General features: G+C 32.9%; 1 protein-coding gene across 27 annotated transcripts in view; it reads right to left on the minus strand.

The window, feature by feature from the left end:
• GULP1 (GULP PTB domain containing engulfment adaptor 1) overlaps positions 1–21,437 on the minus strand; it is a 311,204-nt gene that overhangs the window by 88,167 nt on the left and 201,600 nt on the right. For all 27 annotated transcript variants that reach the window (XM_064373266.1, XM_012464086.2, XM_012464087.3 and 24 more), the window contains one exon: positions 17,670–17,731. In XM_064373266.1, coding sequence (XP_064229336.1) covers positions 17,670–17,731 — 62 coding nt within the window. The remainder of the gene's footprint in view (positions 1–17,669; positions 17,732–21,437) is intronic.

A 21,437-nucleotide genomic window follows, 5' to 3' on the forward strand; every position in this document is an offset into this window, starting at 1 on the left:
ATGTGGCCAGTGGGCTGCAGGTTGAACAAGCTTGGTTTAAATATTGTACCTCCTCAAAGATTCATGTTGAAATGTAATCTCCAGAGCAACAGTATTAAAAGGTAAGATCTTTAGGAAATGATTAGGCTATGGATTTATGCCCCTATGCAAAGTCTTGAGGAACTAGCTAGACCTTTTATTACTCGTCTGTCCTTTATACCATGTGAGGACACAGCATTTGCCCTTCCTGGAAGACACAGAGTTCAAGATGCCATCTTGGGAGCAGAGACAGGACCCTTACCAGACACAGAACCTGCCAATGCCTTGATCTTTGACCTCCCAGCTTCCAGAGTTGTGAGAAATAAATTTTTGTTCTTTATAAATTATCCAGGCTCAGGTTTTTGTTATAGAAGCACTAACTGACTAAGAGACTTTCTAGGAAAACTCCTTAAGTAATTGAAACACTCAGAGATTAAATTAAATTATTGCATAATTTTATAAATAGCATAGAAAATATAAAGAAGGAGATGATTTCAAACATGTATTTGTCATCTACTCTGTGCCACACATTGTGGAAGCTGTTTTCAAATATGTCCCTTTAAGAAAACTAGAAATAGGAGGTCTCAAGAAATATCAATCTATAGGTTTATAGATTGAAAGAATACAATTTTAACCTTTAGTAATATAATTAATATCCAGAAGTGGGTATTGCTACATAAATTATAGACATTACTTTAGAAGGAAAATAAATAATTTACTCTAGAATATTCCTATAGCACTAAAAATGAACATGAAATAGTATCTCTTTATTAAAACTAAATCCAGGCTCAAGAATGAATCTTGATAAGTTAGAAAATAAGTATTCTAAAATGTACAGATAATATTTCCTTAAGAATTTCTTCACCAGCCGTAGAGTAAATTATGACAAATTATAGCCTATGGGAAACCCCCCTTCCATGAGTATCAAATGCAGCTCTCTCCCTTTCTGTCCCTCTTCTTACTAGAACTGCCCTAGTTTTATAAACATCTATTACATCCTACTATTATTCTTCCTCCACAATTGCCTCTTAGTTTGCCAAGGCTACCTGGTTACTATAATTCTAATAGAGCATGAATATGTGCTATCTTTGAAGTCAGTATAAATGATTAACAAATACACTTTTTAAAAAATATATAAGTTAAGGGACTAAAAAAAATAAAAAAACATGGTACTGAAAATCCTGATGCAACAGAGGTAAAAACACAAAAAGTGTTCAAGGTTGGGAATGTCAGACTGGGAGAGAAGGGAAGACACCCTCCCTGCCTGATATGTTTTGGAAGAAGACAGTGACAACAGGACACTTATTATTTTCTGTTTTGGCAATTTTCAGGAATAAATTGCTAGAAACCAGTCATCAGAACAGCAGGAGTATAGCAAGGGGTGAGACATAGGGGCATCTTTTTTCTAATAGAACAGAACCAACACCACGTAGGTCAGTAGGACCAAGAGTCTTCAATCCCTTTACTCTTCTTGACAATTTTTCAACCTACTGTAATACATAGAAACATCTTTAACAAGAGACACTCTCTACTTAAATAAAAACAAAGGGCTTAGAGGTCTCATACCTGGTGTCATACTACAGTGATTAGAAGTTCATATCTAAAATCATGCTGCCATCTGTACTTGAGTGCTATGCTAATAACAAACTGTCACTTCTGGCAAAGTGTGTGTATTAGTCCATTTTTCCCGCTGCTATAAAGAACTAGCTGAGACTGAGTAATTTATAAAGAAAAGACGTTTACCCATTTACAGTTCCACAAGGCGGGAAGGCCTGAGGAAACTTACAATTATGGCAGAAGGCAAAAGGTGGGGCCAGGCAAGTCTTACTTACAAAAAGGAAAGAGAAAGAGGCAGAGAAAGAGGGAAGTGCCACACTTTTAAGCCATCAGATTTCATGAGAACTCACTATCATGAGAACAGCATGAAGGAAACTGCCCCCATAATCCAATCCCCTCCCACCAGGTCCCTTGACATGTGGTGATTTAAAATTCCACATGAGATTTAGGTGAGGACACAGAGCTAAACCAGGTAGGTTAGTAATTTTTCTAAGGTTCAATTTTATTATCCATAAAATGGGGACATAATAGTAACCAACATAGGTAAGTATATATAGGATAATTATAACTGCAGTACATATCTCATAGAACTGTCATGAACATAAAGACAGAATAGATGCCTGACAAGTTTTAAGCAGCCAACAGTGCTAGCAGGATTGTACTTACTGCTAAAGTACTAAGAGGGTTGATAATTCAGCACAGACCAATTATCAATCTCTAACCTTTACCCAGTTTGACAGAACATGGCTGGTAAGAAGATATAAATTAAGGGAAGAGAATGTGGGGAAGACAAGGGGCCCCATTTGGAGTATCAAGAGCCAGTGGAGGAAGATAAGAGAACTATTAGCACATACTATATAATCTTGACTCCAAGTTTTGTTAATCATAAATGGACATTCAAAACATCTTGATGGTGATGTCTGTGCTATGCAAACATGTCAAGAACAGCTTAAGAGAAACATTTCTATATCATTGGAAAACTGGTACTTATTTTAGCATAGTCAACTTTATTATAAGACCTTTGTTCACAAAAGTTTTATTTATCTAGGTATCACCAGTACAAAAGATTATTCAGATCCTGCAATTTTCTTTTTACTCTCCTAAATCATCATCTTTGGGCAATTTAAGAAAACTGAGACTAAAGCCACCCACTTTTGTGGCTTATCATTAGCTTCCTATAAAGATTGGTATGGAACAAGGTAGACATTATTGATTAATACGGGCTTCATCTGTTTACTTATTTTGCTATTTGCATCCTCCAATAGAAAGAAAGTAACCTTATATTTCCCAGTGTTTCTCAAGTACACTGCAGTCAAAATGCAGGTTTCTAGGTTCATTCTAGACCTACCAAATCAAAATGAATAGACAGAAAATCTGTATTTTTAACAAGCACACCAGTTTAAGACACACTGATTGATCCTAAATAAACCCAAATAAGAATAATTCTGCATATTCAATGAGAATGTTGCTCAATGACATATGACACAAAGTATTGAAGTATCTCTTAATCTAGCCAAGGATACTTAGTTGGCCTTAGTTGCTAAAATGATTATCTGTATTAGGATAGTGCAGAAAGGGACTGAAGATATATATATATTTTTAAAAGCATGTGGTAATAGGGTATCAGGTAGCAGCATTCTATGGATTAAGAGCCAGTCATTCCTCAAAATAGCTTTCTCTTTCATATATACTTCAATGCAGAAGGTTGATTTAATATAAAATTCAAAATAAAAGTTGTAGGGCCGGGCGCGGTGGCTCACACCTGTAATCCCAGCACTTTGGGAGGCCGAGGCGGGTGGATCACGAGGTCAAGAGATCAAGATCATCCTGGTCAACATGGTGAAACCCCATCTCTACTGAAAATACAAAAAACTAGCTGGGCATGGTGGCGTGTGCCTGTAATCCCAGCTACTCAGGAGGCTGAGGCAGGAGAATTGCCTGAACCCAGGAAGCGGAGGTTGCGGTGAGCTGAGATCGTGCCATTGCACTCCAGCCTGGGTAACAAGAGCGAAACTCCGTCTCAAAAAAAAAAAAAAAAAAAAAGTTGTATCATAATAATAAAAATACCTCTATCTTTATATGTTTTAACATATGCAAAATAGACTACATATTCCTCTACTCTTGTATTTCTGAAACTAGGGAAGATAAAGAAGTAAAATATTATATTTCAAATAATTTAAAATTTGAAAAGAACATTACTTGCATAGAAGAACAGGTTTTAATTTTTATACAGTGACCTTATACAAGTAATTTATGCACTTGGAGGTTGTATTCTTATTATAAAATGTAGTAAGTTCTGACTACTTCACTGGAATGTAAAAGCATAAACAAATGTAAGGTAGTAATACTTGGCAGAGACATCACAGTTTGTAAAGGTATAGAGGCCACTACTCTAAATGACATATGTAATTTCTATAGTTCTCAGGAGATGGGTTTTTGATGTTTGCGATGACTTTTTAGATATTTTACCATGAGGCAGGATGAGGTACATGCACAATATAATATTGATGATCTTTGATATTAAGTATTCGAAAGGAACTTGTTTAGCATTCAGAAAAAAATCCAGGTTTCTCTTTTCTCAGGTTTCAAGAGAATTACTTGTATGAAAGATGCTTTGTCAACATGAAGACAGTCAGATTTAAAAGTTGTTACCATTTGTTCCCCAGTCTGCAAGATACAGTAAATTCAGAGTTCTTATATATATATGTGCATTTGTATGTGTGTATATATAATATGTATACACACACACAGCACATACATATATGAATTAAATTTTAATAAATTCTAACTTCAGACATTGATTAAAATCCTTGGATAAAAGAGAAACTAGAACAAAAGGAAGAGAATATCTAATTTGACACCATGTGGTAGAAAGAAGTCACAATGAAATTTCTAATGCAAACTCCTTTTCCATGTAAAGCCAAATTTCACCTGATGTTGTGTAAGTTGTTTTCTTTTCAAAAATATGATTTTAATTTATAAATAATAATTGTACATATTCATGGAGTACACAGTGATGCTTTCAATATAGTGATCAGATCAGGGTAATTCACATATCCATCATCTCAAACACTTTTCATTTCTTTGTGTTGGGAATGTTCAATATCCTTCTAGCTATTGGAAACGACATAATATATTATTGTTATTTATAGTCATCCTACAGTGCTACAGAACATCAGATGCCTTTCTTAAATGAGAAAACATCTTTTCCTTTGGGGATGGTAAAACTTAAAAACAACAATTTGTTCTAACTTCAGTGCACAGTACAAAACAGATTTTAAAACACGTTTTTGGTTTATTTTCCTATTTATAACTGATTCTGACAGGAATTGTTAGAGCTCTTAAAATTTGTCTTTTAATTGTTTAGTGTTTATTGAGTGATTACAAAATAACTATGCTCTATATTTTGGGCTTTTAATTATTTCTTGGATATTTCCAACCTGGATGTTGTATAGAATCTGAAATTCAACATCTAGAACTAAGAGCTATCTCTGACCCAGTACCAAGTCTGTCACCCAGGAATGCAACTGAAGTAATACTCTGTTAATTCTTTATCTATTTTACTTACATACACTCCAGCTACACTGAACTCATAACCTTTCTAAAATGTGCCATGATGTTCTGGTATGTCTCTGGGATGCTGAGAATTCTGTTACTCCTGACTGTAATGGCCACCTCATCTGAAATGCTAAGATAATTTTTACTGGTTTTTTGCATCCATTAGGAAATCTTTCTTCATCCTTATCATGGATGCTCCTTAGCACAAGTCAAGGTGCCAATGTGTGAGATAGTAAGCCAGCTATATGGATATCTCTGGAATGTGTGGAAATCTGGCATTAATCCTAGGCCAGGGTAAGAACAAAGTCTTCTGAAACCACAATTCCTCCCACATATGCTGTTGGTTCATAATCTAGAGATGATTTTTATGTGATTAACAAAGGACCCTAGAGATCTGTGCCTTGAAGCATCTCAGCTTCCTCAAGTTTTTGTGTATTCTTTCTTTTACTATAACATTTTCTTTGCCTTTATTAAAGCCTTGCATTAGATTCAAAGGGTCTGTCTGTTCTTTCAGCCATCAGCTTTGTGTCATCTCTGTAGTGGGTTTCTTCCATGAGACTGTGGAATACACATTTTCTACACCTGGATTCTGCACCTAATAAATGCTGAAGAAAAATAGTAAAATGTTCATCTCTTTTGTTGATCAGTTATTCTTAAATTGCAAACTTGCCTCTTAGAACTGGTTTAAAAGATTGCCAATTTATACCCTTAAAAAAAAAACAAACATACTCACTATAGATATACACATCATCTCATTATAAGGTATTTCATGGTGAAACAGACAATAAAATCATTTTAAGTTGTAATAGTCCATTACCTTTATCTAAAAATATTTCCATTTTATATTGGTGGTCACAGAAACACACTGCATCCACTTAGTTAATGTCCTATTGTTTGGACCATTTACTATAATATTATGCATGTTTGGATTCTTTGCAATTTTTAGTATACTGGAAAACACACAGAAGAATATTACTTATGAAATTTACAAAATAAATAATAAATAATATTCATTTATTAATTTATTACAAAAGTTCAAGCCAAAGATGTGCAAGTAATGCTCACACAATGCTAGCAGGACTGTGTTCTGTATGAGACTTCCGTTATACGCTTTTTCTTCATCTTAATTACCTTTTCGAAAATGGGCAGGTAACTCATTGATTACTGTGTTAGTGTGTTCTGCTATAAATAAATACCCAAGAATGGGTAACTGATAAATAAAAGAGGTTTAATTGGCTCACAGTTCTGCAGGCTGTACAGGAAGCATGGCTGGAGAGACCTCAAGAAACTTTCCATTATGGTGAAAGGTGAAGGGGAAACAGGCACATCCTACATGGCCAGAGCAGGGGAAGATGGAGGAGTGGGAGGTGCTACACACTTTTAAACAACCAGATCTTGCCATGACTCACTCTCTCCAGGACAACACCAAGGGGGATGGTGTTAAACCATGAGAAACCACCCTCCATGATCTAATATCCTCCCACCAGGCTCCACCTCCAACACTGGGGATTACAATTCAACGTGGGATTGGCGTAGGAACACAAATCCAAACCATATCATCTATAATGTCTAATTTACTCCTTTAACCTGCTATGTCCACACTCACACATAAACACATAAAACCATCTGTAGAATTCTAATTTCATTGCTTAAATTTTAAAACTTTTTTTCTTACTCTATACTCTAAAAATAATTAAATTTATTGACATGTTTCTTCTGGCAATGCTTGAGCATATTTAATCTTGCTCATTTTTTTCCCCCAGAAGTTTCTGAAGAATATTTTTTTAGTTTGAATATTTGCAAATAAAAATAGCTTCTTTGCTGGTAAAGCTTTCTGCTTTGTTTTTATTCCATCATCTCCTCACCAAATGTTTGTGTGAGCAAGCCTGGCGCAATACCATTCTAATGAGCAGTAAAAGCAGACATGTAACCAAGAAAGTGGTGTTGCATTTCTTGGAAATAAAAGTAACTCTGAGGGAGCTAGAAAGCTAGTTTTAATTATTTAAGATTATAGCTAGGGATCAACTAAAAGCTGGTCAGTTCCCTTCATTGCTTATTTTGCTGCTAAGATATATTTCTTATCTGACCCTGCAGAGTCTGGGGTGGGGTGACTTATGCTTCTCTGAATCTAAGTCTCCTAGGAAGTAATTAGCTATTGCTGCCATGCCTATTATCAATAATGAGTAATTCTGTCACAGATAAAATCTGCTTGGGAGACAGGGCAGGAAGAGAGGGGGATTGTGCAAATCTATTCAATTTGGTTCTAAAATTTTATAATGTTTAATTTTGAAATAGTCATGTTATTAAAATATGCAAGGAATCAGGGACTAACCTCTTAATGAAAGTGCTATATTCTAAAAAATCCCATCTGTAAGACAGTTGTTTGAAACCATGGAAGCTTTTTTCCCGTGTAATAAAGGTATATACAATCTTTGTTAAATTGTGGTATATCTGAAAGAGTAAAAAGAGGAAAACTAACATTTAATGAGAACCAACCACGTGCTACACACTGTACAGATTTTTTTAAATTAAATGTTCCAAAAGCTCTATAAAGAAGGTATTATTTGCATTTTAGATGTGTGAAAACTTGAGTTAAATACCAGGCTTGCCATTAAGTTATAGTGTCCACTTTCAATTCATTTCGATGAGACTCCAAAGCCCATGCTTTAATGTTTACAAGACATAGCCTTCCCAGTTCTAAACTGTTGGTTCTGTTGCACTAATAGCATAATACCTCCTAATCACTATTATTTCTTTGGATAAGTGAATTTGTTGTTATATTTTGAAGAACATAGTACTAATTATCTACCCACTTCTCCTGCCAGCCTTAACAATACAGTGGAGGACTTCACTTTCTGACTTCATGGCATTTGAGGTGTTTGCTAAGACTCAAATTAGAATGGAACTGGTAAAGTAGGGTGATATGGTTGGGGCCCTGGAAAGGTGCAGATGAGGACATATGTAGTTATATTCTAGGCATTGGGTATAGAATTGTGTTGCATGAACAGTCTGATCTGGCTTGAGTTCCCCCTTTACATTTCCTCAGATGGACCTATTAATTGACCAAATTTCCACAGTAACTGGTGAAAGAAAGGTATTAATCATAGTGTTTTAGGGGCAGAGATACAATGATGAACAAGATCTGGCCTTACCTCCCGAGATCCTTTGGTCTAATGAAAGCATACATACTGACAACTAAATAAGCAATTTAAAAAACAGAGAACTAGGATAGAGTGGTTAAGTACAGGATACCACAAAACCCTTACGTCCGAGATTTAGTTGAGAGGAAAGCAGTATCAGGTAAGTCTTCCAGGAGGAACAAGCTAAACAGGTCATTGACATTACACAAGGAAGTATAGTGGAATCTGTATATGTTCAAGGTAAATATAGAGCCCCTGAGGAGAGCAAGAGTGGAAAGAGATGGTGAGAACAAACAAAGGAGCACATGCAAAAAAAAAAAAAAACCATATAAGAGAGATGACGCTTGAGAGGTCAAGCCAAATGTCATATTAAGGAGTGAGGAATAGATCATAAGAAAAAAAATGTGAAGCTACTTAAAGATTTTCAGGTTGGAAAATAAAATGACTAGACTTTAATTTTAAAATGCTCACTCCTAATTTGGAGCAGGGTCAGAACTGGGAAGAAGAGGAGGTACACCTGATGTGTGGAGATTACTGTAAGGATATGTGTGTGAGATAGATAATGGTGGCCTATACCCGTTGACACTAAGTGTTCCATGCCAAATAAACATAGACATCGAGAGTCAGCATTTACAAGTTGTTACAGCATTTTGACAAATGAGGTATTTTGAATATATTACAATAAGATTTTTGAAAAATAGGAGTCTGTGATAGACTAGGGAAAAATCTGTTCCTTCATCATACACATTAGGAGAAGCGCTGACCTACACCAGGTGGACAGTAGTAGCTATGTGGAGAAGAACACATATTCAAGAGGTTTTCAAACAAACCAGAAGTCTGAACATTTAATTAGAGGTAGATGGTAAGGGAGGCGAACACTGGTCAAAACTCATACCTGTGGTAGAGTGCTTTTTAAATGATATTTGTGTCTATAACATCCTTTCTTTTTTCTTACAGTAACTGGCTTGGTTTTCCTTTAGGGACCTACCCTTTCTCCACAATCAGTCCATGTTGTCTGGGAATGCATTATGTCACATGCATTAAGTCAATGAGTTCATCATTCACTGGCTGGGATGAACACATTATCCAGAGATTGGCTAGGAAGGGCACACAATCCATATGAAACCCACATGGGTCAGCAAGATTCTATTCAGGAAGGTGAGGTTGAGTTATTAGAAAAGTGGATCTGAGAGTTGTCATGTAAATCTGACTCTGCCAGGGGTCAGTAGGAAGAGTCTGAGAATTGAAGCAACCCAATGAAAACTGAAGGGAAGAGTTTATCAAATGAGCCCTGAATCAAGTTGCTTAGAAACAGCCCTCCTTGTGAAGTGTTCTTTTATGTAAACCAATGCATTCCCTTTCTTGCTGAAGCCAGATTCCGTTCGTTTTGTCACTTGAAACCAACAGTCCTTAGTGGTGTTTCTGGCTCAGATGGCGTAGGATAAGGTTATTGAAGATTTGTCATAAGCCTGATTTGGGATTTGTCCTTATGTTATATTAAGGTCTTTTAGAAGTTATGTGTCTGCTGGACAAATGTTTGGGTCTGGAGTTTAGGAATGATATTGAGGCAGGAAAGTAATTAAGAGATGGATGGTGATTTAGGTCATGCATGTAAATGAGACTTCCCAAGGGGAACAGAAGAAAGAAGAAAACATTCTAATGAAAGAACACAGAGGAACAGTGGTACAAGACAATCAATATTAAAACTTATCAATTATATAACTAAAATTTAAGGATAAAAAATGAAGTCTCAGGCATCCAACAGAAAAAGTAAGACACCTTCAAGAAGGGATATTGGGATGGATTCAGATTTTTTCCTACAGGAGAATAAAGGAAGACTGTGCAACAATGACTAATGTTCTGAGGCAAACAAAGAGTCAAACATAAAGATGATAGATATTCTCACGTTTGAAATACCCCACAAAACTTTAAAGTCATTGGGTCATCTTTAGAAAAAAAAATCTTGAGGAGGAAAACTGAAATTTATAAATATAGGTCTCATAAACAGAGAAGAGCAACTAGTAAATAAAGTGTTTGGTGATCTGAATGTATTTCAGTATGTAATTTAGATTACTATGGAAATTACAATTTCAGAACAAAATGTAAATGTTGCAAATCCTGGCAAGCAAAACTAAAGTAAGAAACAAAACTCGGGGTGGAGTATCCTACCAGGGAGAAATGTAAGTCAGCTATTCACTTCATCATTCATGTATGAAATATATTACTATCAAAATCTGAAATGTGCTATTAAGGAAAAAGATAATGATGCCAAACACTTAATGACTTTCATAATCATCTTCTTGAACCTTAGAACAACCTTTTAGAGACTAATATCCCTCTTGGCAAAGAGATAGATAGATCTGAAATTTAGTAACTCTTTTGATTTACTTCACTTTTTTTTCTTCTGTTAAATTGTTAAATTTAATCTTGCTCATTTTTTTCCCCAGAAGTTTCTGAAGAATATTTTTTTAGTTTGAATATTTGCAAATAAAAATAGCTTCTTTGCTGGTAAAGCTTGCTGCTTTGTTTTTATTCCATCATCTCCTCACCAAATGTTTGTGTGAGCAAGCCTGGAGCAATACCATTCTAATGAGCAGTAAAAGCAGGCAACTTCTCTGGGTTTTGATAGACCTTATTAAGAAAATAACCGAGTTTGAATAATAAATACTAAAATCATTTTCAACACTGTCTTTGAATCCGTAACACATATAGACTTTTTCAAAAAAATAAAATGACACCATAGTAAACACTGAAATGTAATGAGGATTAATAAAGTTTTTATTTCCCATTCAGTAATTTCTAGCAGCTATATAACACTTTGTTAGAGTACCCTCAGATGTAGAATAATAGTTTGTAAGGATGATAACTTTTAGAATTAACTGGAAGTTTATCTCAAGAATTGAGAAGCCAGGCAATGGTAGGTATTCATTGCCATTTCTTTTTTTCCATTTATTCTTTTATTTGATAAGCACATACTAGCTATTAATACAAGTCACAATTTAACAAACTTTCAGTTATTACTATGCTTTTATTTGCTTTCATATTTTTTGGCATAAAAAACACTATATAGTTTCCCACTATAGAAAACGCAAGGGAAAGGTAACATTTTACAGATTTCTAATTTCCTTTTAAACATATGTCAGTATTACTTTGACACATAAAGGAAAATTTCCAAGTGGTGACAGATGACAAATCATCAATACATATTATACTATATACCATTTCTTTAATTGGAAAAATGGTTAAGGTTCAATTTACACACTCATTAATTTTAAAATGTTTGAAATGGATATAAATGATATATATTAGCATTATTAAAGAGCAGTTCTGAAATCTAATAAAATATTTCTTAAAGGTTATGCAACACCAAATTTTAAAGTGGTGTCTATGCTTTGAGATTAACTAAAAACTCATTTTTGAATAAATGATATAGATTATCTGGAAATGCAATTGAGCTCTTTATGTTTTTTATATTTCCCCTGGTATCTACAACCAGCAAAATTGGCAAGTGCTTATGTTTGATGCTATTATAAAGCTGCTCTAAAGAATCTCATGAATTTGCAATTCAAAACCATTTGGGATGTTTCAACAAGGCATCTCATTGATTACAGAGTTGTACCTTTTGCCCAACTTTCAATGATTCCACAGAGTTGAATCTGAAGATATTTTTTTCTTCATTTCCTTTTTTCACACACTAATAGATGTCATTTATTTCTGAAACCTGAATTTTCTTTAATTAGGTCATATACCAATCTTAATATTTCACTGAAGTGTAATGTATCATATATTCTCAAAAAATAATGTAAGGAGCATTAGTAAAATGATTTTTTTAATATTAAGACATTTCTTTACCATGACTCATTAAGCCACATAATGTAACTTTCTCTCTTCATTAACTTATTATTTGTAAAACTCCCTAATGGTTTCAAAAGGTTTGCAAGGACTGCCTTATATTTCTATATTTGATTTTAAGACCAGGACAATCTTTGCATTAATATTTTGTTCCAGAATGCAGTTACCTCAAGGTACTTTGAGGAAAGTATAATCACAATATACCTCCTTGAGGTCCCTTGAGGAAGGAAAGTATAATCACAATGGTATTATTCTTTAATAGTCAAAGCATTCTCTTGTACATAAATCTACTAAGTTGGCAGTATTGAGTCTACTGCTATGCTTCAGGAAAAAACATTCCTTCCCCATAGCACCTCTCAGAGTGGTCACTGCAAGTACTTCACCTGAGGCAAACAGAAAAAATTAAATACCTGATACACGTTCTAAGTATTTCGTTCTCTGTTTTTCAATGCTACACTATTCTCAAGAGAGAGTAATGACTAGTGCCAACTTTAGAGTTAACAGAACACTTTCTATAACAATGATAATAACAATAAACTTTTGTCATGCCAGAAACTGATCTAAGTTTTAGAAATATATATTAACTCATTTACATCTCGTAACAATCCAGTTTGATATTTGTAGTTATTAATTTCATTTACAAGTTAAATAAAAAAACATAATTCTGATATCAGTTGAGAGAGTAGAAGTTTGAACCCAAGTAGTTTGACCCAGAAGTGACTGCTCTGATTACTGTAATAGGATGTAGCAACCATGTGGCTACAAAATTCTGGTAGAATCAGTAGAGTTGTTGGTTTAAAGCTTACTCTTGAGGGGTGCATCTGAGCACGTCAGATATGTAGGTTCTGATTTTTTTCTATGATTACTACTGAGCAGGTTTAGTTAAAAGTTTCAAATGTAAGTGTCCAAGATGTGGTTTTCAACCAACTACTAACAGTTAGAATCCTCACATTCTAATATCTTACTGTCATATCTGATATTACATTTTTGTGTGTGGGGGGAATGAAGGCAGTTTTTTTGTTCTTTGTTATTTTGTTTGTAATTTGAAGCCAAATAAAGGCTCATAGTTTATACATGTTGGCGAATTTAGGTTGTAAAGATGAGAAAACCTCACTAGAAACAACATAATTCACTGGGTCAGCAGCAATCCTTCTATGTGATTAAACATACCAAGTGGCAAACGGTGCATATTTCATATGTAAAACTCTGATACCACTAGAAAGCATTGACATGTAAGGTAATCTTTCTTTGTAAACCTCTCCTTGACATTTGTATTTCATTTTGTTGGGGATCATCTATGTAGTTTTCTCACTTGTAAAACTCCCTGACATGATTTCGAAAGGGTTTGCAAAGAATGCCTCATGTTACATTTCTGTATTTGATTTTAAGATGTTCCATGGTTAAGAAGAAAATGACATAGATGTTGGTTATCATTATATACTTTTCTTCCAAAATTCTTTCTGTTTCATGTGACGGTTTTCTCTCCACAGGGAAGTTGTAAGTTTTTAAGGTGAAGGTCCATGCTCCTATTTGTTTTAGATTTGCTCACTTTTAGAGCTTGGAACACAGTAAACAGATAATCAAGGAATGCTGACTCTCTTTACTGCTACCTGGTGCAAAATAAAGTAGTAATCTCTTTAAAACTTCATTCTTATATATTATTGTATTTTTGTGTATCTTAACGCTAGATTTTTCATAAAAGGATAAATACATTAAACTTTTTGGAGGATAATTATACATTTTAGAATAAAATATTAAATAAACGCTTTTATGAAACATTTGTCACAATTCTTCATCTAGGAAATGACTGTCTCACTCTAACAGAATAATAAATTGATTAAAATACAAGTCTGCTAGCATTTTACCTTTATAGAAGAGAGAGTTTAGCATTCTCATAAAATATTAAAGGGAAGGGAATCTTTTAAATTTCTGCATTAATGTTCTACTTATAGTAGCAATAAGAAACTAGTACATAATCTGTCTATTGATTCTGTCAGCTTTACTGTCAAAATACATCCAGATTCTCAGTACTCTTCTCCTCCGGCTCCTACTCAGCTTGAACTGCAATCACCTTTCTTGCCCTTGCTACTCATCTCTAAATACATGTCCCCATGACCCACTACATTGATTTCATGACCACATTTTTTCATAGGTAATAACCTTTAGCTTGGAAACATCACTACCGAGTACACAGGATAATATAAAAGATTCTCAACGAACTAATATTAACGCTGTCACTGCACATTAAAGCAAACTCCAAAACTAATGAACCCTGCATGGAACAATGCTTATTTAAAACCATCTATTATTTTATATCGACATGTGATCTGAAATCATTACACTATAAATATTAAATGTGAATTTTTGAAATCAATGTTCCATAAAATGAAAGAATGTAAAACTAAAACGTATTCTGAAAAAGAATTATAATATAAAAGAGACTACTGCTTTAAAACTGAAGACACTTCAACATAAATGTTATTACATATTTCCCCAGGGAGAATAATAATTCTTAAAGAATTCTGTTGAATTTATCAGATTAATTTGTAAGCAGTGGATGCCAAAAGTGAGTGAAGTGACAATAATCTTCTAATGGTGTGATCGTTCTCCTTTTTAGCCAGGATGAAAATAGGTATTTTTCTTATTCTCTACTTATATACCATTCCTATGTTACATCAATTCTTCCTCTGGAATATTAAGCATATCTTTCTTTTCCACTCAAAATTTATCTACTACCCTATTGTAAACTTATACCACACACTTGGACCATTAAAATAACTTCCTAAGAAGTTTAATGTCATTCTATCTCTCCTGACCCAAACTGACTTTTTTTTTAAAATCACTACTGATTTATCTTCCTAAAATCCTGTTGGATTCATTTACAGCCCAAACTGCTGCTTCTGCCATTCAAAGCCTTCCTTCCCAATTTGCCTTTTTAACCTTGTCCATCATTAATCCTTGTATGAGATCAATTTTATGTGTCAACTTGGCTAAGTTACAGTGCCCAGTTATTCAATCAAATTCTAATCTAGGTGTTGCAGTAAAATTATTTCATAGATATGATTAACATCTCTAATCAGTTCACTTTATGTAAAGGAGATAATCCTGGATAATCCGGATAGGCCAGAACCAATCAGTTGAATGGCTCTAAGAACAGAACTGAGGGACAGAATTGGCGTTAACCTGAGAAAACAAATTCCACTATTTCAGACACTGCTGTAGCACTAACTCCTTAACAACTCAAGTGAGAAATTACTATTGTTACTATCCCTATTTATTGATCAATAATCATAGACATAGATTAAGCAGTTTTCCCAAAGGCACACAGTAAATAATTTTCCCAAAGGCACACAGTTGGAGTCATGATATAAACCAAGGCAATCTAGCTCTAGAGTCTGTATTTTGTTTCTATTGTGCTAAGCTACTTTCTGTGGTCATGGATTTGGTTTTCAAGTGTCATATTCTATAACAAGAATATCTTCAAAATAACTCTACTATAAGGTCAACCTAAAAAGTGCCACAAACAAAGGAATTCAGAAAAAATGAATACTCTTCAAATGATTTTAATGCTACTTGGTACACATGCAATATACGTTATCACTCATGAGGCCATATTAGAATAGACAAAGCCATCTTGCCCTTCCATATTTTACTGGCCCAAGTCTGGGAAGATGTTTCTGCACCCTCCACTTCCTATAGAATGTCTTAAAATTGTTATGCTTCAGTGAATTGGCAGAAGCAACTTGTCCATGTAGACAAGCATAATGATTGGCAGAATTAAAGGTAGATCTAATTATAATATAACCTTTCAATATTTTATAAAACTGTTTTTCAAATGAGACGTATCAGTCACATAAAAATAATCTTGATGGTTTCAACTGGAGCATATAATTCCACTATAATTGATAATATCAAAAACTGAGCATGCACTTTAAAATCATAGCAGCTTTCCAGATTAAAATATTTTTCAGTATAGATTTCATATAGTATACCAATAGCTAATATGAACAATATCTGTAGAAATGATGGAGAACATGAACAATTTTTCTCATTCAGTTAACTAAACTTTTCATGCTAAATTAGGGCAATCAACATTTATGTTAAGTTTATAGAAAAAGTCATAAGCACTATAGTGATTTCAAATATAATATGTTCATACAGAAAACATTTCAGAGCATTTCCTTTGCTGCTAAGTCAGCAAGAAAAAAATAAGAGATGGTGCACTCTCCAAATTTCACTGCTGAGCCACAGCTCTGGAATAACTTCTTCTAGATGAGCCTTTAAATATTTCTTCCTTCTGATTCAGATTTAGATAAGAATTCTAGATGTTCCCTACTAAACATTGCTAACTTTCTCCTCAATAAACATTCTTATATTTTTCCTGAAATAATTGTTATGCCTAATCTCACTGTATCCCAGTGTATACTTTATAAATCCATAAACCCTTAAGTTCTCTTATAAAGATACAGGTTTTGTTTTTCCCTATTCTGTCTGCAAAGTTCAGCTGCTTTTACATTTAATTCTAATATTTCTAATCCCTTCCTTAATTCATTTCTGTGTCTTCCAAATTTTGACTCATACTTCCCTGAAAATTATTACAAGTTTGGTGATCACTAACTACAAAGTAGGACCTTTCTTTAAAGTCTCTGTTGTAAACTGAATTCACCCATTTGTCTAGTTTTTCAAGAACAAATGAAATCTTTAAAGACACAGAGTATCGATTAATGTTTCCACTTCTCTATTAAAATGCAGCAACTTGAACAAAAGAACTTTTAAAGGGCATATTTTGATGTGCTTTTTAAAATAATTTAGGCTAGGCAGACTGGCTCAGGCCTGTTATCCCAGCATTTTAGGAGGCTGAGGCAGGCAGGTCACTTGAGGTCAGGAGATTGAGACCAGCCTGGCCAACATGGTGAAACCCTGTCTCTACTAAAAGTACAAAAATTAGCTGGGAATGGTGTCATGTGCCTGTAACTCCAGGTACTTGAGAGGCTGAGGTGCGCCAATTGCTTGAACCCAGGATGTGGTGGTTGCAGTGAGCCAAGATCTCCCCACTGCACTCCAGTATGGCTAGAGAGCATGTCTCCATCTCAAAAAATAAAATAAAATAAAATAAAAATTTAAACTTTGTTCCTTTTATCTTGAATGATAATTACATTTATTAAAACTGCAGCTCATTTCATTTGCAGGATTTATATTTAGGTCGTGTAATGCAACATAAAAATGTTTTTAAAGAAAGCTAATTTGTTAGTTGTTTGAGTTCCTACAGGCTATACTATTGCAAATAATTTTAACAATAACCAAAATCACTTGAAGAAAACACATATTTGACTTAAATTGTAATTTTAAAGGATATATTTTTTAAAAAAGAAACTATTCTACAGAGAAAAATAACTTCCTATACCACAATTATTTTATTTATGTAAACTTTTTTCAGGAATCAATAACCAGGAAATGTCAATATATAAGTAATCTAAGATTAGCCATAAATTAGTAATAATATTATAACAAAATAAAATTAAATAGTATATGAACTATTTTTACCTTTGCATTATAGGGAATGAAATGTTTTGATAAAGCTTCAGGTGTATGCATCCATGTTTTGTCTGTAATAAAAAAGACAGAGTTAAACTATAGATTTCCATGGTGTCATAGTCATGCATTACCATTTGTAGGACATCTGAGCTGGGTGGAGTATTTCTAATTCTGAGATTCTTTTGCTACATTGAGAAAGAATAACCACTCAGATAAAAGAACAGTGCAGCTGGGAGTGATATAGAATTCTTTCTTTGGTATAAAAGTCCCTAGCTTTACTTATTAAAGTTTTCAAATAATAAAAATAATACTGAATTTTAAAAGAACATATAAAAAGAACATCAGTGGGCTATGATTTTTACATCCATTTGTGATTTAAAACAAATATCTTTCTTCTTTCACTTTATGCTCTTATGAATTATAGGGTTTTTTTCTTAATTCCTGGAACAATAAAATATAATCTGCTCTTTAACTCATTGTGAATATTATATTGTAGCATCAAGATTTAGCTATTATACTAAAGGGAAATTATCATATTATACTAATAACTGTATTTGTATGAAGCCGAAATATACCAATTTACTATGTTCATTTGGAAATCAATATAATATTATGATAAATCTTTATTCTAAATTTGAAGAAACATTGATCGAAGGTCTTCTCTCAGGAGTTTTGGATATAAATAATCTCAAATGCAGTAAATCAAAATGTTTCTAAGTGTTAAAAATATTAGAAATAAAAGTAACTCAAAAAGATAGAATATATTGAAACTGTGTTATATATTATTTACATTTTGTTATTTATATTTGTATTACTAATATTTTTAATTTAATTTTTGAACTTTATTAATACAGTCCACATATTTTCCCCTATATTTTGAGGAATGCATTATGAGGAGAAAAAAATGTTAATGTTAACACAAAATAAATTGGCTTCTTTGTGAATCTGCATTTATTTGGAGTAAAACTTCTCAATCTTCAATGGTATTTTGTCTCCATTAGTGTAATTTTCTATCTAATTTTTCATGGGAGTTTAAAAATTTAGAATCAGTATTATAAATAAAACAAAATCAAAGATTTATTTTAGCATGAAATATATAAGTACATACTGGAAGGCAATATTGTATTACTAACGAAGTATTTTCAACATTAAATTCATATTTTTTTAAATGCTGTTAACAGAAACTAATTTGATACCCTTAATATGTTCTTCTTAAAATGGGTAAATGTGAAGACATGGAGAATATGGCATATATTTTTGGAATGTAAATTATTTTATACTATTTGAATAATAATGCACTATATTTATATTAAACTTGTTTATGGGGTACAGTGCAATATTCTCAAGTATTTCCAAACAAAAGATGAAGGACAAAGAGAACTGGGGCTATTTCTGACTACTAGAGTGAATATGTGATAGCCATATACTTGGGTGAAATGTTTTGAAAAGTAATACATTCTAAGCTTCAAAAAAATATTGAGGTTGACATTTAATGTGTGAAATTTGTATTTCCTATATGGATTGTCATCTTAACTACACTTTCTGTGATTGCTAATGGATAGTAATATGATTAATTCAAGAATAATTTGTACTTAGATTTGGGACATAGTCTTGCTTTTATATATTAAAGAAAAGCAAATCACGATACTCTTCCAAGACAACAAAACACCAAAACAATAAAAACACCTTTAGGAAAATTAAAACGATGTCCAATTTCTCCTTTTAACTCCTTCACCTAATTCTTTTCATGTCTCCTTTCCAAAACATGGAACACATCTCAGGAGTATATGAAGTCTGACTAAACTCTCAGTACAATGGGTCATACCAATCTTGAGGCAGAGAGATATTAATATTTATTTCTCCTATAAGCCACTATTACTTGAAAACTGTTGAAATTGCCTCTGTTAGAGACTCATATTGCAGCGACTAGAAAGAGTATACCAAACTGCTTCTGCTGACAGACTAAAATAATCAAAATATTAAATTCCAGTGAAAAAGCTGCAGTTCCTACAATGACAAAAATCTGTATCCATATATCAAGTGCTGATAATTTAGTGCTTGCTTATTACATAACCTCAAGTATGAACAGTACATTTATAAAACCTGAAGGATTTACAAAATAAGTTCATACTGTCCTTCTAATTTATATACTTTGGCAAAAAATTGACAGAATAAAACTCTTTATATTAACTTATAGATATGGCTAAATCTTGAGTAGGAAATACACATGATGGTCCTTGGTCACTATATGTGTTCACAGAAGGAATTAGATATACAAAAAAAAATGTGTAGAAATGGGAATATAGACATTCTAGAAAGAGTCTCCCTTCCTTGAATTAAAGTAAAATCACTAACTCAATATTGAACACTTATATGAAAGAAAATGCCAACATTTCAACAGATTTGACAAATACCAAGTACTCTGATTGCTGGGTCAATAAGTTTAGGTTTTAAAAATGCATTTAGACTAAGAACTCATCAAGAAATATAGAGTAACTATTATTTCTGTATTACGAAAGCTTACAATGGGGAAACACCTACTTTGAGTACATTAAATTTAAAACTAAATGCTGTTTAATAAATAGATACATTTGAATAAAATGTTCATTAAAAAGAAAATAACATTTAAATATTCAGTTTTAAATGCTGTGCATTATGGTATCTACTCAACAGTATGTCAACTAACTTTTAAAAAAGTGTAATTAGTTGAATTATTTGATCATTTATTCATATGCCATTTTTAATGCTTTTTTACTAAATGATTTATATTTGATGTAATAAATATAATATAGAATTTTTAAAATAAAAGAGAAAATTAACACAGGGAAAGAATCCAAAACAAAGACAATCATTAAAATTTAATCTATGATTATATTTGACTAATTTTTAAAGAGCTTTTCAAAAGAGCTCAAAATGATATGACTCTAATATATTCAGCACTCTTCAGAATCTCTGAGTAACTCTAACACCATTAGAGCATTTGCAAAGAAAATCTGTGAATTCAATCAAGAAACACAAACTTGCTAATTTGGAGATTTAATTAAAAGAAAAAACATAATTATGTTTAGGTTTAAGATGGTCTTTTTTCCTTAGGCTTCTGAGGTTCAGGATCATTTAGTAGGATTACATGTGATGACCAAGTATATTGGATATCTATGAAATAAAGAGATAAGCTTTTACTGATAGAAGACCATCTTGCTTTGTTTAGGATACTGTACGCAGTGTATGTTGATGGTACTTTTTGGGAACATGACTTAAATTAAATATTCTCTAGTGATATAATTATTATAGCTTATAGCTCCAGCTTCTCAAGATGTAGAAACTGTTTCATAAAATATAAGTTTTTCATGTCAAATTAAAATTTAGTCAAATAATGCTATTGATTGATTTCTTTAACAACTTCACCAAATGTTAGAATCAGAATTGATTGGTGAACTTAAGGTAAATTTTCAGTTCAAATTCTAACTTGAGGTTAGAGCAAAATATTAATGAATTTCCTAATATTAAATCATTAGACTTGAAAAATAAGAGAAGTCTAAAGAAAAATAAAGAGAATGAAGTAAAATGAGGAAAGAACAGGTGCTTCTGCTTGTGATTCTTCAAATCACTTCACTATTCCCATGGTTGTACTCCCACTGTGTTCAAATGAGACAGATATACAATTACTGGTTACTCATATTACTATCCAACTCTTGGGATTTCTCAATGAAAAACCATTATGAACCCCCTTCAAATAAATAGTAAATTAGAAATGTGGAGCTTCAACTTTAAAGTGAT

Source organism: Aotus nancymaae, unplaced genomic scaffold (assembly GCF_030222135.1).
Source record: "Aotus nancymaae isolate 86718 unplaced genomic scaffold, 86718_ANA_hifiasm-v0.15.2.pri h1tg000008l, whole genome shotgun sequence".
NCBI lineage: Eukaryota > Metazoa > Chordata > Mammalia > Primates > Aotidae > Aotus > Aotus nancymaae.